The 17,656-nt window shown below is 46.6% G+C and overlaps 1 protein-coding gene across 2 annotated transcripts in view; it reads left to right on the forward strand.

The window, feature by feature from the left end:
* The first annotated feature begins 1,226 nt into the window (after window positions 1-1,226).
* MBTPS1 (membrane bound transcription factor peptidase, site 1) overlaps window positions 1,227-17,656 on the forward strand; it is a 44,781-nt gene continuing 28,351 nt past the window's right edge. The window contains exons 1-6 of one of the 2 annotated variants that reach the window (XM_027513927.1): window positions 1,227-1,350; window positions 10,483-10,966; window positions 11,702-11,959; window positions 14,729-14,932; window positions 16,493-16,603; window positions 17,000-17,109. In XM_027513927.1, coding sequence (XP_027369728.1) covers window positions 10,804-10,966; window positions 11,702-11,959; window positions 14,729-14,932; window positions 16,493-16,603; window positions 17,000-17,109 — 846 coding nt within the window. In that variant the 5' untranslated portion in view covers window positions 1,227-1,350; window positions 10,483-10,803. The remainder of the gene's footprint in view (window positions 1,351-10,482; window positions 10,967-11,701; window positions 11,960-14,728; window positions 14,933-16,492; window positions 16,604-16,999; window positions 17,110-17,656) is intronic. The other variant, XM_027513928.1, reaches the window with a different exon arrangement.

A 17,656-nucleotide genomic window follows, 5' to 3' on the forward strand; every position in this document is an offset into this window, starting at 1 on the left:
CAACCACATCTATTGAATAAGTTGTGTGTCAAAGTGTGTATGTATATGCTTCATTTAACCGTCATCCTTTGAGGGAGATACTCATACTCCTTTGGGTAAGGTGAGTTCCAGAGAGCTGAGGTACAACTTGCCTAAGATCACAAAAAGCTAGTAGGTGATTCTAAGTTTCTTCACTATATTATATCAGTTTGGTTAAATCGTGTTAAAAGGAATATGCAGTACTGTGGTTTCTAATATTGGGGTATTATCCAGGTGCTGTGGAAAGGTCAAACAATACGAGCAGTTTTATCTCAGGACATAGCACATCATTTGTCATCAGCATGACCTAAAACAGGCTTTCAGTCCCCCTTGCGTGCCAGCTTGGTTGTGTCCGACTGTTTTGCAACTCCATGAACTGTAGCCTTCAAGGCTCATCTGTCCATGGAATTTTCCTGGCAAGGTTGTCATTTCCTTTTCCAGGGGATCTCCCTATCCAGGGATCGAACTTGCATCTCCTGCATTGGCAGGCAGATTCTTTACCACTGCCGCCAGCTGGAAAGCCTCCATCCCCTAGTTGTGCCCAATGTCTAGTGTGGATCAGCTCAACATGTAGACATTAAGTGGGTGATTTTAGTATCTCAATCACCCAGACAATTGGGGGGGGGGCGCACTTTTAGGGGAGTTTAATACATTGATCTTCAGAACGGGTCACCGCTTGGCGTCCGTGGTCCAGGCGACGCTGGGAGGGGTTAAGAGTAGAGCAGACCGGACTTCGGGCCGGGGTCTCGCCTGTCAGGGTGGAAGTCTGGCGAACACCCTCCGGCCTTGAGTAAGCACTTTACTCGCCAGCATCCGAGCTGCAGCGAGGGTTAAACGGGTAGAGGTTTGCAGGGGGAGCGCCGCCGCACCTGGCTCCACAGGCCCCAGGAGGAGAGCACTGGATGAATACGAAGGTTCGGTGGCTGTTCCGCCGCGGCTGTCCTCCGCAGGGCTGCGCCCGCCCGGGGGCCATACAGGTTTCCAGAGCTCCTGTGAATCCCCCATCCGCCCCCAATCTTCCTTTCTCCAGACTTCGGGCCGAGTCCCAGCAACCTGACCCCGCCCCTGCCCCAGGGCCGCAAACGTCGCGAGACCTCCACCCTTCCTCCCAGCCAGGGTGCCTCCCGCCCCGGGACCTCAGCGTCCAGCGCGCGCACGCAGGGCACGCACGGTCGGCGGGGTCCGGCGTTCTGGGCCGTCGGTGTCCCCGCCCCAATCGCGCAGTCTCGCGAGAGTTGGGAGTAAACAGCACCGAATGGAGACCCGAGGCGTGTTTGCGGCGGAGGCGCCGTTATCCCGGGCCCAGCAGACCCGAGCCTGAGGCGGCCGCAGGTACGTCAAGCAAGTCTGCTCCCCAGAGCCGCCGGCCCTCCCGACCTGCCGGGTCGCCCGCGCGCTCCGGCTTGATCGCCGCGCTCGAGGGCCCGAGGGCGGGGGTCTGTGCGGGCGGGGGCGGCGGCGGCGGGGCCTCTCTGCGCCCCTGGAGCCGCGCGGGCGCGAACCGGGCGGTACGGGGGCGGCGGTGGGGGGCGCGGGGAGGACGAGCGTTGGAGACGTGCCGGTGCGCCGCTTGCCTGCCCGCGGGAGCCTCGCCGTCCCGCCGCTCGCCCCGGCCGGACTGCCGGCCGGTTTCCCCGCCTGGCCCTCTTTGCGCGTTGACACGCCTCGGTGGTCGCTTCACTTCCCCGCTTCCTTGATCTGAAGTGAACTTTGACCGAGTCACACCGTGTGCCTGGTCCGGGCCCTCAGCCTCGGAGCAGACCGCGGTTCTCGGTCTGCTTCCCAGAGGGGAGCCTGCTGTGGGATTTTAAGGGACCTCGATTCCTGCCCCTTCCGTGTCTGGTTTTTCATAAATGCGGGGCAAAAACCTCGTCGGTCATTTGGGTCGGGGAGGTTCTGGTTGACTCTCAGACCTGAAGGAGCTTCACGTGCTGCCTAAGACTGTTGTACGCCGTCTCCTTTACGTTCATTTAAGATGTTTACCCCTTGTCTGGGTTAGCGCCCTTGAGACTTTGGGCCTATTTGCTTATGCAGATTAAGTTAAATATTTACTTTAGATTCCGAAGGACACTTCCAAGTAAGAGAGAGTAGCCTAAGGTCTCGGAGTTGAACTGGAGAATTTCGTTTCCTTTGGCCCTTTAGTCTTGACTGCTGGTAAGTAGCGCTCTCGCTTCAAGGTTTCAGTTTGCCTAAGTATGAAAATGAGGGTTTGGAGAACAGTGATTTCCCACCCCCCCCCCCCCCAACTTTTAATCTGCGGCACCCATTTTACATATATATATTTACATACATACATATATATATATATGTATATATACACACACACTTTTTTAACGTGAGCGCTTTATTAAGGTTAAAATTACTGTTTTTAAGTGTGCTTATTCAACATTTTTTTTTCCTGTAAATTTGCAGTTGTGCAATCATCATAATCCAGTTTTAGAACATTTCTTCCATCCCCAAAAGATCCCCCACAGTGCCCATTTGAAGTCAGTGCCCATTTCTAACTCCAGCTCCAGGTGACCACTAATTTGCTGCCTCCTTAGATTTGTCTTTTTTGAATATTTTGTGTATTCAGATGGGATTATATGTGACTATTGTGTCTGGCTCCTTCTGTTTTTCATACTGCCTTTAGACTTCGTGTAATTTGTACCCTGTATCGGTGTGTCATTCCTTCTTTTTTTTTTTTTTAAAAAAATTGAAGTATAATTGCTTTACAATGTGGTATTAGTTTCAGGTGCCCAGCAAAAGTGATTCATTTACACATATGTATATTCTTTTTCAGATTCTTTTCTATTCTAGGTTATTACAAGATATTGAACATAGTTCTCTGTGCTATAACAGAGCTAAGTCGCTTCAGTCGTGTTTGACTCTGTGTGACCCTATGAACTGTAGCCTGCCAGGCTCCTCTGTCCATGGGATTCTCCAGGCAAGAATACTGGAGTAGACTGCCTTGCCCTCCTCCAGGGCATCTTACTGACCCAGGGATCAAACCCGTGTTTCTTTACAAGTCCTGCACTGGGAGGCAGGTTCTTAACCAGTAGTGCCCCCTGGGACGCTCATGCTGTACAGCGTGTCCTTGTTTATCTTTACAACCCCTTTGACTCTTTGCTTAGAATTCTCCAGGCAAGAGTACTGGAGTGGGTTGCGATTCCCTTCTCCAAGGGATCTTCCTGACCCAGGGATTGAACCCGGGTGTCCTGCCCCGTGTCTCCTGCATTGCAGGCAGATTCTTTACCATCTGAGCCATCAGGGAAGCCCCCATACATAGTGGTGTGTATCTGATAATCCTGCACTCCTAGTTTACCCTTTCCCTCCATACTTCATTCCTTTTTATGGCACACTCATAGTCCACTCTTTGCATGTAACACATTTTGTTTATCCATTCATGCAGGGCACTTCTTTCAGATAATGTTTTTTGTTGCCATGTATGAAGCAGATGGCTAGAGCCCTTTTTGTTAGAGGTGGGGAGGGGGACGCCTGGGGTGGCTGGGTGGGACCCTGGCCCATAAGCTAACTCCAGTGTGCTCCCCAAGTATCCTTATAATCAAGAGTTGGTTGCCTCTGTAAATAAAGCATTTTTAGTCTAGTGCTTGCAGAGCTTTAGAAGCTCCTTGGGCCCCATGGGATGTTGTAGGCTCCCTCCTGAAGAGTCAGGAGGTTTAATCATCCCCTTCACGTCCTTCTCATGTTGTGTGATTACCTTGTCTGTCAGTCTCGGGGGGAGATGGTTCTTGTCCTGCCTGCTGTCTCTTTCATTTGTGTGGCAGCCACAGTGCCAGAGTAACTAGAGGCTGCAGGCCCAATAGACCGCACGTGGCTCCTAGTGCAGTGCTGTAAGTGCAGTAGGGGGTGGTGTATTTGCATCTGCCCCTTTACATCAGGAGAGAGTTGAGATACTGCATATATTTTATTGGAAGAACTTGGCAAGTCTAACCCTTGATGACTTGAAATATTAAGAACGGGAGATGGACCTTGGTCTCTCAGTGTATGGTCTGAGTCAGCTTGAGACTGATTTCCTCCTCCCTGGGGCCTAATCAGTTTTGACCTGCTACAAAAATCTGTTCACTTGGTTTATTAATATTGAGGATGTCTTTTTGTCTGAGGTTGTTTAAGGAATGAGTTTAAAATGTGGCAAGTGTGAACCTCCTGTGTGGCTGACTGATCCTGGATGGTGGGAAGGTAAAGAGAATGAAGAGACAGCAGCAGCCTCTGTGAAAGAACAGACAATAAAAACAGTGTGGACCATGACTCTTGACTTTGGTGCTCTTGACTCGCGGGGCTGAATTTCCCCCTACAGAACCTACTGATGGGTGAATGTGCCAGAATGAATGGTTTAATCAGGCTTAAGAATACACCTTTGTTTTAAGATATTGTGATCTGGCATCTCTCAAATGTTAGCCTGTTAAACAATGGTAATACAGTCAAGTGTGCAGTTAGCTATGAAAGTGGTATTTTTACAGCCAAATTTTGATTAAACTGAATGGTACCCTTTTGTGACCTAAACAATTTTCTCGATCTGTTTCAGTAAAGGGTCATTAAAAAGCAAGGCACATCTTCCTGATTAGACGACTATTGGGTGATAAAAGTCATTTCCCTGACTTGTGTTCTTTAATTATTTGCAAAGAAACAAATTTGTATGTACTTTAGCTATACCCAGAATCATAATCCTAGTGACACTGTTTTATAATGCACATAGAAGATTCTGGGCTGTAAGGAATGTTGACTGTTGCCTGCCCAGGTAATCCATCTCCTCTACTTGGTCTCCCTCTTAACCAATCCCATTAAATCTTATTCCTGTCATTGTATTATTTGAGCTTTGTATTTTACATTTAGTATTTAATGTCAAGTATTTTTTGATTGTACCTGTATTGGAGACATAATTATACTTACTTATGGAAAATCCATAATGTTAAATACCATCTTTTAGGGTGTACCTTTGTATGGAAAAATAACCAGGCCTTCTACATAAAGAATTTATAGAAATTAAATCCAGTCAACAGTTAGTGGATCCAGAGACAACCCTAACCAGGCCCTATAAGTAAGTGATATTACAGATGACAAATCTGTTTAGAATGAACTAGTTGAACCTTAAGTTAGAATAACCTTAAGTTAGCATAACCTTAAGTTAGAAGGTAGACAGATTTTTAAAAACAAATCCTAAGAAGTAGATTCCTTTTCTGGAGGAGGACATGGCAACCCACTCTAGTATTTTTGCCTGGAGAATCCCATGGACAGAGGAGCCTGGTGGGCTACAGCCCATGGGGTCTCAGAGAGTCAGACATGACTGAAGTGTTTTGGCACGCACACATGCAGATCCCTTTTAAGCTCTGCTATATGTATAATTGAAATTACATTTTTAACATATTTTGACTGTGCAAGTTTTATTGCATAAAGTTATCTTTTTTCATGTTCTTTCTTCCTGGTGCATATAGATAGATATTTAAAAATGAAAATTTGGATCACATTAACTGTTTTACTTAATATTTCATTAGCACTTCCCCCATATTCTCTGGGAAATACGTTAGTTTCCTGTGGCTGCTGTAACAAATTTCTACATACTTGTTGGCTTAAAACAACAGATTTGTTGTCTTGCAGTTCTGAAGGTCAGTAGTCTGAGATCAGTGTCACTGGGCTTAAGTCAAGGTGTCAGCTTCATTCCTTCTGGAAGTTCCAGGGAACATGTGTTTGCATCCCTTTTCCAGCATCCAGAGGCACCTGCAGACTTTGGTGCCTGTCCTGCTGCTATCACTTCAGCCCCACGCGCCCATCATCACTCCCCTGCCTCCTTCTTATAGACTCTTGTCATTACGCTGGACCCAAATGGACCATCCAGGATGCTCTCCCCATCAGAACATGCTTTTAGTTACACCTGCTGAGTCCTTTCAGCCGTATAAAGTAACATTCATAAGTTCTGCGGATAAGAATGTGGACATCGTTTGGGAACCACTATTCAGCCTTCCCAAGGAGCCTAATTTTAAATTGCTGTATTGCATTCCATAATGTACATGAATTATTTAGCTAGTTCCTTGTTGCATTTTAGGTGGTCTCTGATTTTTCCCAGTTAAAAGCCTTGCACATAAATTGTGTGCCCTCAGATTCATACTTCTGCGGATTTCAGGAAAGCTGGGTAACAACCTTCCTCTTAAGAGTGTAGCCTCTGGAGCCAGACCGCCCATGTTCCCAGCCCAGCTTCCCCACTCAGAGGCCAGGTGACTCCAGGCAGTGCTGAGCCAGCCTAGGCCTCAGTTTTCTTGTTGAAAGTGGGGTGGGGACAGATTGTTGTACGGATTAAGTGAGTTAATACATGTGCATTACATAGGATAGTGTCTGCCACATGCTGAGTGCTCCGTATGTGTTCATTGTTGTTCTTACCGAATTTATCAGGCTAAAAGTTTTTTACATTCTCTTATTGACAAATTTCAACTCTTAAAGGTCATAAGAGTTTTTACATTCACTAGCAAACTAGGAAAGTATTCAAGTTGAATTCTTAAACTTGATTTCATTTTATCTGGCTGTCTCAGTTTTGTCTGTCAAAATGTTACTTGACTTTTATGATGTAAATTAGAGTCACCGGGGTTAATTCCAGCAGCTGTTTACTATCCCAGTTCCTCAGAATGAGAAATACTTTTAATTTTCCTTTGAGTAGCTCAGCACATCTCTTGGGATGTTCAGGTATCATTCTGTGTGACAGCTGATGGCTGTAAATCTGCTTGACAAGGTCCATGGTCTGGTTGGGCATACATCGGTCGGTGCAGACTGAGTCTGCAAGAGGCTTAAAGTTGCCTCCTCTCCTTCCCTACATTTGCAAATTCACTGAGGGCAGTCCTAGCAACTGAGACTAAATATAGGACCTTTTTTTTTCTTTGTATATTTTGGAAACCATTTCCACCATTTCAGAAAGGGTGGAAGAATAGTACAAGCCCTTTTTTCTCTGTATTTGTAAGTAAGTTGCAGACCTGATGCCCTTGATCCCCAGGTACTGTAGTGGGCATTTCCTGCGAGCAAGGACCTTCTTGCATAACCACGGCACAGCCTTCGGAGTCCAGCAGTTGGTCGTGATACTCCACCACTATCGAATCACAGACTGGTCCCATGCAGGTTGTGCCAGTTGTTCCTTCCAGTAACATCCTCACAGCAAAGGGATCCAGTTCAAGAGTCTTGAGTTGCCTTCAGTCTGGAGCCTAATCTCAGCTGTTCCTTGGTTTTCATTACCTCAGTATTTAGGGAGGTTGTAGGCCAGTCGTTCTGAAAGATGTCCCTCAGTTTGGGTCCTGATGTTTCCTCATGACCTGATTCAAGTTGTGTGTCTTTGGCAGGACCCCTCAGGAGATGCCAGGCTCTTCCACCACGTCTGCCTGATGGACCCGGGTCTCTTTGTCCCATCTCTGGTTAACTTGATGAAGCGTCTCCATCCTGACATTCCTCTACTTCCTTTTGTAAATCAGGGTTTTGTTGGGAGGCATTCTGAGATCATGTAACTAGCTTAATCCTCTTTGCACTTAAGTTTATTTTCTGTGTGTATGCCATGGTGGACTCGTGTTTTACTTTTGTCTTCAGTGGGTCAAGATCTGTTACTTTCAACGTTTACTTTGATGCTCAGATCCCAGCGGGCCCCTGTGACCCTCCCCACCATTCTGTGAGCCCTTCTTCCTCTTTGGCACAGATGTTGCAGATTTGTCTCTTTTTACCCTGCCCAGCCTGAAACTCGCTCTCTCTCTAAGGAGCCTGGTGTCTTTCAGTGGCTTATAGTGTTTAGAAAAGCAGTGCTGGGCACTAGTGGGGGTAAGGGGTTCCCTCCTATGAGAATATTGCTGCCCCCATGCTCTTTCCTTGAGCAGACACTCCATGTGTTGGTGCGGGTGTATGTTTCTGCAGCTGTCTGTTGAAAACCTTGCATTCACACCAGTTTCCATTGTCATCCTGCATGGTTCATTCCAGTGTTTCCCTTCATGTTTGAGACTTCCTTCTCTGACAGTGAGAAAGGTGCCTCCCATTCTCCACAAAATATTTATTTGACCCAATCGGTGTCCTTCTGCCTTCTGTCACTGCTGACCCCTCACTCAGATTCTGACGCCCCTTGCTGGGGGCCTCACACGCACCCCCCCGCCCTCAGTCTCCATCACTGCACACGGGCTGGGCTGCTGAGGCTTTCCCACCAACACCTGCCTTCTTGTCCTCAGCCTGTTGTTTTTGTAAAAAGTGTTTTCCCTTCCTGTGTGTCTGTGTAGGTGTTTGTGCTTCCATTCTCTGTGCCCACCTGTGCTGGTTGCTGCGTGTGTGTCTGCTACCAGATGGTGAGCCTGGCCCGGGGAGCATGCTCTCCAGGTCTGCACTGGGGACGGAGTGGAAGGAGCCGTCGTGGGCACGGTGAGGAGTGCCTTCAGAGCCCCACGGAGGAGTAGGGGACTGTGTCTTTAAAGCAGACAGGCCAGGGCTGCAGAGGTCCGTAGCCGGTGGCTGGTCTTGCGACCCCAGTGATGGCGTGGGCACTGCCTCAGTTGGAAGAGAGCATCAGCCTTCTCTCCCCACAGGCTGACTTTTAAGTTCATCGTCTTTACCTGTGTGTGAATTATTTTGGAACAGGTTTAATGAAAGTTGATGTAACTCAACTTACAGAGTCTAACATTTGCTCACTAGTGTCGCTCACTAATATTTGTGTGGTATCCAGTCCAAATGTGTCGTAGATTCTATAGCATTCTGTTTGTATTTATTTTTTTGTTTTTTCACTGTAAGTTCATTTCCTGTATCATGCTAGCCTTTGGCACTGTGATTAGCTTTCTCATCTGTGACCTGTAATACGATGAGCCAGGTGTATGCTTCAGGTAATTGTATTCTGTGATAGCCTCATTGCTGCGAGTACCAAATATGAACAGAAACTTGGGGCTCACTCCCAGGTGGCTTCTTCTAAAACAGGTTGGAGAGGCTTTTGGTGTCCCCTGTTGCTTTTCTTCCATCTTTCTCTTCTGTTCGTTGTTTTTAATTGTTTATATGATTGACATTCTCTTGTTCTCTGTGTTGCTATGGAAATAGATTTTAATATTTCATTTCTATCTGATAAACTGTTCCACCAACCTTGGTTTCCAGTTCGAATTAGGCCTGCTTTTCATATCATTTGTTATTATAATGATGAATGTACTAATTATTAGTGCAAAGATTGTTTAGATACTCCAACTGCTTATCTGTATTTACCACTGTTTTCTTGTTTATCTGTGCTTCCTATAGAAGCACACGTGAGTAGTCCTAGAAACCACAAACCCCTTGTTATTCTCAGATACCAGTTTCTGCCGGAAGAATGGGTTTATTAATACCTTGACACACCTCTCTCAAAAAGGGGCTGACTCCTTGTCCTGAATGTTTTCTTCTTAGAAACAAGTAGTGATGGAAGGAAGGACTGTCTCATTGCTCTGTTTTCCCCCTGCTGGGTTATTTATGTTTCTGATGTGATCTGTGCAATGTGTTTTTCTGGATGTGCTACAGCCTGTGTTTTTTGTTTTTTAACTGCTGCTCTATTCTTCACTGTGAAGAATTACCCTTTTCTTTGCCATTCAGATATTTTGAAAGGTATTTGTGCTTACATACAATTTAATACTCAAATCACATTTTTCTCTGGCAACAGCTTTTACCTCACCAACTGTCCGTCTTCTCATACCACATCCAGTAAAGAGAGAATCTGATTTTATAACACATTCAGCAGGTTGAAAGTCTTTAAGTTGAGGCTTCAGGTAAAATACATTTACTGACAATAAAAACTCTTCCATGCTCTCTTCATAGAATCGGCAGAAAATATTTCAAAACCTGAAAAAGTGTAGTTTGAGTAATTTCAGAGCACAGTGTGTCTTAGAGGGTGGTAGATACATGAATTGCATGGAAATTAGCCTGTTCTTAGGAGTTACTCTTATAGTAGAAAGAAAAGGATGTGTACCAAGCCTTTACTTGAAAAACTGGTGGAATTTCATTGGTAACCCACTCCAGTGTTCTTGCCTGGAGAACCCATGGACAGAGGAGCCTTGGATCGCAGAGTCCAGCGCGCTGAGGGACCAGCAGTGCGCGTGGGAGTTAAAGTGCTGATGAGGGCAGCGCCCTGGGGTAGGGAAAGGCGGGATCTACACCTGAGGCGCAAGGGAGGGGCTTGAGCAGAGTCATGCCTCCCATTCGTTAGCTCAGGGCTGATGTGCTTAGTGTTCCGGGGGTCATTTATTATCCTTGTTTTTCTCCATTTTTCTCATTTATTTTATCCTGTTTTATTTTTGAAGCTGTCTTAAAACTTTCTTTTCCCCGTGAAAGTGGTGAGGAGTGACTAAATTAAAATGAGCCCATAGATATTTCTTGGTTGCATCATGCATTTGTTTTGTCTTATAGCTGGTGTGGCTTTTAGACCCTCTTATCTAAATTTCAGAGATCGCGAAACTTCCCTGGCCCTGTCGCTGTGCTGCTCATGTCCCTGTTGCTTGCTTTGTTTTGTAGACTGGCTCTCAGTGATCGCTCATCCCCGCTGGACTTTGGTTCCGTGGTGCACATGGAGTGTAGGACTCAGGGGTCTGGGCCAGAGTGAGCGAAGCCTGAGGCCCAAGATGGAGAAGAAACGAAGAAAGAAATGAAAGCCTCGTTTCAGGCCAAGCCACAAGAGGCCATGAAATTTAACTTTTATTTACGTTGGACAAGACTGTAAAATGGCGGATCAGTAATGTTTCAGCTGAAAGCTGAAACAAAAATTAACTTATAATCAAGGAAGAAAAAAGTGCGATTTGAGTTTATGCGATTTTATGACCATACTCACTTACGACCATGAAGCTTGTCAACATCTGGCTGCTTCTGCTGGTGGTTTTGCTCTGCGGGAAGAAGCATCTGGGCGACAGACTGGAAAAGAAACCTTTTGAAAAGGCCCCGTGCCCTGGCTGTTCCCACCTGGCTTTGAAGGTGGAGTTCTCCTCAACGGTTGTGGAATATGGTAATGATATTATTTTAAATGTTAGGGACTTCCCCCTCAGTGTGTTGGGTTTTTCTGTTTTCTTTTTTCAGATTTATTACAAACATTAGCTTTTGCCAAAAACATTTCCCTCTCTTCTGCAATAAAGGTCAAATGGGCTGAGTGCGTAGTGTGTGTATATTAATTCTGCTGGTTTGTTTTTTCAGTTTACTTATTTTATATAAAGCAAAGAAATTAACATTCTGAATTATTTCCCTAAAATTGGATTCCATGGGACAGATGTCATTGTAGCTGGTGAGGGTGGGGACTTTGGAGAGGCTGAAAGTTTATGTGACCAGTTGTGAATAACTAAGTAATGAGTCTTATATGATCTGTTCTAAGTTTCGTTAAGTTTTCAGGAAGAAGAGAGCCTTCACTTCTCTGAATTCCTCCTTCCTACTTGAAACCTTACGTGCATTTCTCTGCCATGTGCTCAAACTTCTCTTAACATTCGGTATTTGAAAAAGAGCTCGGGTGTCTGGTTTTGAGTGATGTGTCCTGTGATCAGTGGGGTTCATCCAGATCGTTTTAGCTCAGAGCTCTGGACACTGCCATCCAGGGTGTTTAAGCTAGTCTGTTTACTGCTCTTTCTGCTGTAGGTGTTATGATATATATGTTTTCTTTTACCAGGAAAACTTTGTATTACCTATAGTCTTGTATAATGTCAAAATATAGGTTCGTAAGTTCTTATTTTTATTTTGTGGTCATTGATTTCAGAGTACATTGTGGCTTTCAATGGATACTTTACGGCCAAAGCTAGAAATTCATTTATTTCAAGCGCCCTGAAGAGCAGTGCAATCGACAACTGGAGAATTATACCTCGAAACAATCCATCCAGTGACTACCCTAGTGATTTTGAGGTGATTCAGATAAATGAGAAACAGAAGGCGGGGCTGCTGACTCTCGAAGACCATCCGAACATCAAGCGGGTAACACCCCAGCGGAAAGTCTTTCGTTCCCTCAAGTACACAGAGGGTGAGTACTGCTCCCGAGGGCTGGTCTGTGTGCATTTCTGCTGTGCTGGAAGCACAGGGGGTGTATGTCTTCACACAGGGCAGTATCTGAGAAATAGTACAGTGAACACCCCGTCTTTCATCAGCTGTGAACACTTTCTCAGCAGGAATAAAAAAAACCAGAAAAGAGACTTTGTGCTTCTGATCAAAAGTTTGCAGTAAGAATGATCTCTGTTGTGTGGGAAGAGATTTTCACCAGGTTTCTCTCAGAGCCTTCAGGCTGTGAGGCCCTGACACCCCTTCTCGCTTGGAAACTAAGATGGTGTCTTCGAGTCTCCTTGCTTGCATTTTGCGTCTTTCAGTGCGTGTTTTTATTTTGGATGCATCTGGCAAAATGCTTTTTCTTTGGGTTTCATTTTGCTTTTCTCAGACCCTCCTGACCGTGCACCATCGTGCCTCGGCTGGGCTTGTTGAAGCTGAAAGCTGGGCTCGTGCGGGGATGGAAGGAATTTGCTGAGTCCCTTTCAGCTCTAGGGCTCACTCTCCGAGTCCTTACGACAGGCCTGTGGAGAGAAGTTCCTTCTCAGATAACTAGTTGAAGATTAGTATATGCTAGTTTCCAAAGCAGGTGTACTACCAAAGGGGAAAGGGTTTTTCCCTATTCATCAGAAACTGGGGTAGCAAATAGATAATAGCTGTTATCGCTTATTGTTTTTCTTTCATTAGAAGGAAAACGAAATAAGATGTCTGTCATATGAGGCCCGAGAGCCTCTCAGGTTTAAAACCACACCCAGGGGACAAGCCAGTTCGCGTGCCAGCTGCGGAGTTCAGGGGGGTCTGACTTCGCAGAGCTCTTTCCATTAGTCCATGTTTCCTGTGTTCTCTTTGAAAAGCAGTCACCTCAAAGCAATCCATGAAGATAAAAACAAATCAGACCTGTGCAGTTAGCCAAATGCGTGCCTTGTGTCTTTTTATTCTTTAGAGAGCTGCAGAATATTTTAGGAAATGTGGTAGCATGGGAAGTGCATAGAGTTTCATGGTTCGGGGTCCCCTTCTGTACCCTCTCCAGCATGGTTTCAGATTGTTGGGCTGCCCTGAAAGGACATAGTGTATCTCTTCCTCTGGTCATGAGCTGTGGGTACCTGTGGTGAGCATCTTTTCTTTAAGCTTCTGCTTATCCAGAAAATGGAGATGATGCCACCCACCTGAGTTCTTCTGAAGGTGAAAGGAAATAGTGCACGTGAAGAGAGCTTAGCAGAGTTCTTGGGCTGTTATAAGCAGACGTTAAATGTTCATTTTTGGGAGTTCCCTGGCAGTCCAGTGGTCAGGACTCTGAGCTTTCAGTGCTGGGGCCTGGGTTCAGTCCCTGGTCAGGGAACTAAGATCCTGTATGCTGCATGGTGCAGCAAAAAAAACCAACTCATTTTTCTGTGGCTTTATTGTTAGAATGCTTTGCTTTATTTAGGGTCTGAACCTGTCACACTCTGGATCCCACCCCTGGTCTCGGTGGGCTGTAAGACAGAGCTGACCTGATTTCCATGAGACGGCACTGTGAGGCGTTTCGAGGACAGCTTGGTGTCCCTGTCTGTTACTTGTCTCTGGGATAATAGATACCAGTTCCTTCAGGAGCTACTCATATAACCTGGTCTTACCCTTTTAATGGCTTGCTTGCAAATATGTCCCGTTTTCTCTAAATTGCTCCTAACGAGTAAAGCCAGAACCGAGTTCAGCCCTCCGGGTGTAGTATGGTCTGCTGGAGCGAGAGCCTGGCAGACCCTCCTTGGTCTGAATATTGTCCTTCTGTCAGTTCCCCGGCTGTTGACTGAAGGCACGGAGTCAATATGGGAGGGTCAGTGCAGAATCGTCTCAGTTGCAGTGTGCAAATAGTCACTTAATGGAACTGACGCAACTGTGTATTTCTCCAGGTCCTTGTATTTTCATGGGTATAGCCTGGTGAGACCGGAAAGAGAGAGATAATAACTTCCTTTAGAAACAGAACTTCAGTAGTATTACAGATGGTCCTGTAGAGAAGGGTTTGAAATATGTTTTTTTCTTCTTTATAGCATGGTTTTTGAAAGGTAAAGGGACACCCTTGTGATATTTCTACTTTTTTCTTCCATTAAAGAACAAGTGCTTACAGATGGTGAATTCATGCTTTTAGTGCCCAGTCTGGCAGGTCTTGATAAAAGTGCAGTCAGGTGCCCACCAACAACATCAAGATGTAAAACGTCACCCCCAGCAGTTCTCCCTGAGTCCTGTGTAGGTGTTTTGTTTTTTGAAGGGCGATGGCCTCGTAGATACTCGTGCTGAGGACGTGGAACAGGTCACAGTAGGACAAGGTCGCAGCGAGGTGTCCGGGGATCACAGGGTCCTTCCTGTCTGAGATCACGCGGTGAACGGAGAAGCTGCGCTGTTGCTTAGTGCACGTTTTCTTGCACTCTGCCCTCCCCCCCACCCCCTTTCTGGTTCATTGAGAATAAGTGGTTGGTGAAATACCAAGCATTTCTTCAATTTCAGTATCAAAACTGACTTTATCTCTTTAGAAATAATCATTTTATCAGTTGTTCCCTCCCTCTTATTGGTTAGAAGATTCCAGGTAAAGAACTGTTTGGGAAGAATGTGGTGGCTAAATAATGTCCTGTGAATGTAAGGGTTGAGAAGTTCCTCCTGGCAGAGGGGAGAGAGTGTCACTCTCCTGCACGGGGATTTCAGGAGGGGGTCACTGCACCGGTGGAAGGAGTGTCCCCTGACGGTACACATCCTGAGATCTGCTCTCTCTCCTTGCCTGCAGCAGAGCCCGGCTCGCCCTGTAACGAGACCCGCTGGAGCCAGAAGTGGCAGTCCTCACGGCCCCTGCGCAGGGCCAGCCTCTCCCTGGGCTCCGGCTTCTGGCACGCCACTGGGAGACACTCGAGTCGGCGGCTGCTCAGGGCTATCCCGCGCCAGGTCGCCCAGACGCTGCAGGCTGACGTGCTGTGGCAGATGGGCTACACAGGTGGGCGTGGGGGCTGGGCAGGCCTCCTCCCTCTCCAGCACCCGTAGCTGAGGCTGTGCCACCTCATGCATCTGTCCTTCTGCAGGTTGAGCTGGACGCACTCAGCTGTCCCTTTGTCCTACGTATGGGTGACAGCTCCTATATTTGTCCAGTCCTGCTCACTTACTGTGTCTTACTGTTTCTGAGGTAGTCAGGGCATGTTCTTTCCTGTTGTTGCACGTGAGCAGGCACAGTACTTGCTGCCCACGCCAGGGCTGACTGGCAGTCCAGTGGAGTTCTGTCATTTCCCAGGGAAGGAAGTCAGATCCAGAGATGTCACCTTGATTTGAGCACATCCTCCCATGCAGTGGCCTGTGTGCAGTATGGCTGAGTGATTGTCAAGATGGTGATCTTTTGTTTCAGAACAGGAAACAATATTAAAGACTGTTTCTTAGCAAATGGAACTCAGCCAATCAAATGTTTTTTCTTACTGATTAATCATGGCAGAAAATTCCTGTTTTCACTGATGTGGAACTTTGGATCCTAAACATCAACTCATGTCTCTGGCCCCTGATACGTCACAGTTTGTCTTGGTGTCTTTCCATTTTTCCTTGGCTTAGAGACCCAGAGACCTTACCCCTGCTCAGACTCAACACTCGGGAGACTGACATTTTATTAAATGATGATTTCCTCTTGGTTTATAGCTTCACAAAACAGAAATTCTCTAATCATCAGAAAAGCATTTTTTATTTCCCCCACACTAGCTATTTTCTAGTATTGTGTGTGCATTTTAAAAAAGGAAACAATATACTTTGATGGTTGTTTCATTGTAAATTGATTGTTTAATGTTTAGTATTGATATGTAAACAATTCTCTTACTGGAAAGACATTTACATATCAAGGCTTACTCCTGTTAGCTTTTAAATAATATGAGTATCTTGTATTTTTTTCTTAACATATTTTCTAGAATTTCTTGATCTGACAGTATCAATCATATTTCACATTGTGCACATACCTTTTGGCCAGTATCGGAAATAGACTTGTTATTGTAGGAAAGTGTGTGGTATAGTGGTTTTCCTTTAAGTGTGGTTTTCCCTGCATGTGGGTGAAAGCTCGTATCTGCAGAGTTGTTGTCATGAGTGAACAGCACTGAGTCCTTGTCAGAAGGAGGAGCCGCCCCCCGCTCCTATGAGTGAGCTCTGCACTACCCCCAGGGCCCCTCTAAGGGGAATGGAGCCTGGAGAAAATGGCCTGAAGAGGACAGTCCATCATCAGTGGAGGATTTGGGGGAGGTGGTTTCACGCCCGGGTGCGGGTGACAGTTGAGGGATGGCCAGAAGGACTTCCTGTGTGTCCGTGGGTCTTACTTAGCAGCTGGTGTTGGCCATCCTCAGCTGTCCCTCTCTCTGGCCTCAGCCCAGCCAGGCCCCGGGCATTTCCCTACTGTGGGCATTCTGTGGGCAGGCTTTGCCTCTGGGTCCCCTGGTGTTCTGTGTGGGTCCCAACGAGGAATGTATTTTATAGACAAAAATCCAGAACAGTGGTTTTTCTGAACACGATTCTGCTCTCTTCTTGGAATAAGGCACTAATGTAAGGGTTGCCGTGTTTGACACTGGGCTAAGTGAGAAGCACCCCCACTTCAAAAACGTGAAGGAGAGAACCAACTGGACCAATGAGCGAACGCTGGACGACGGTGGGTGGCCGGGGGCCTGAGGGGCGTTTCTGGTCGCTCCCATCCTCCCTTTTATCAGCTGAGGGGGTTTTCCTGTGTAAATGATTAAATAGTCTGTATTCGACAGTTATTCAGACAAACCCAAGTTGCTTTGTGCCTTTGGCAGAAGCTTTTCTAACTATCTCAGAGGAGGTTGGGAGGTGACTGAGGAGAGGGGTTGCCTGGTGGGAGGAATCCTTGCTGTTCTGGGGGAGCAGAAGCTGTTGGCCCCCGAGGTGGGGCTGGTGAGGTGCAGGCTCTGAGTGGAGGCCCTGGAGAGGCACTGGGGACTCTGTCTTGGACTTGGAGAACGAGTCTGTTTGAATGGATGGCCCACGTTATCAGCCATGCTTCATGATTTTTCCTTTCGGACAGCAGGGTTGGGCCATGGCACGTTCGTGGCAGGTGTGATAGCCAGCATGAGAGAGTGCCAGGGATTTGCTCCCGATGCAGAACTTCATATTTTCAGAGTCTTTACCAACAACCAGGTATGTGTTTTGAGGGCCCCTAAAACTTAAAAGAATTGGTTTTAAAATGTGAAAAGTCGAAACTCAGAAGAGAAGTGCTGGTTTAAAGGCAATGCACACCCGTGATGCTGAGCATCTCCCGGCCCCGCATGTGACTTTGCCCTCCTCCCGCCACCCCCTTCACCAGCCTCGCCAGAACACCAAAGACCCTGCTCCAGGGGGGTTCCTTGACCTCCCGTTTCTCCTGTCCACCACGCCTCAGGCACACTTGTACTTGAGACTAATCCACGTCTGTGTTGCTGCTGCTTTGCTGGACTAGGGTCGCTGTGTGCCCAGCACCCAGCATCATGTTGGGTCAGGAGGATTTAGACGCTTGCTCCCTGGCTCTGCATTTGGAAACGTTACTGGAAAGAGGGAGAGTCCTGGTTAGTTATTTATTGTTAAAGTCTAATTTTTGCCCAGGTAATACATAATTCACAAATATCCAGGGCACACAGGGATAATTCTCCCAACCCTCCCATCCCGCAGGTTTTTACCTCACTTCCCCAAGTCCCCCATGTGATGTTTT

Source organism: Bos indicus x Bos taurus, chromosome 18, assembly GCF_003369695.1.
Source record: "Bos indicus x Bos taurus breed Angus x Brahman F1 hybrid chromosome 18, Bos_hybrid_MaternalHap_v2.0, whole genome shotgun sequence".
Taxonomy (NCBI): Eukaryota; Metazoa; Chordata; class Mammalia; order Artiodactyla; family Bovidae; genus Bos; species Bos indicus x Bos taurus.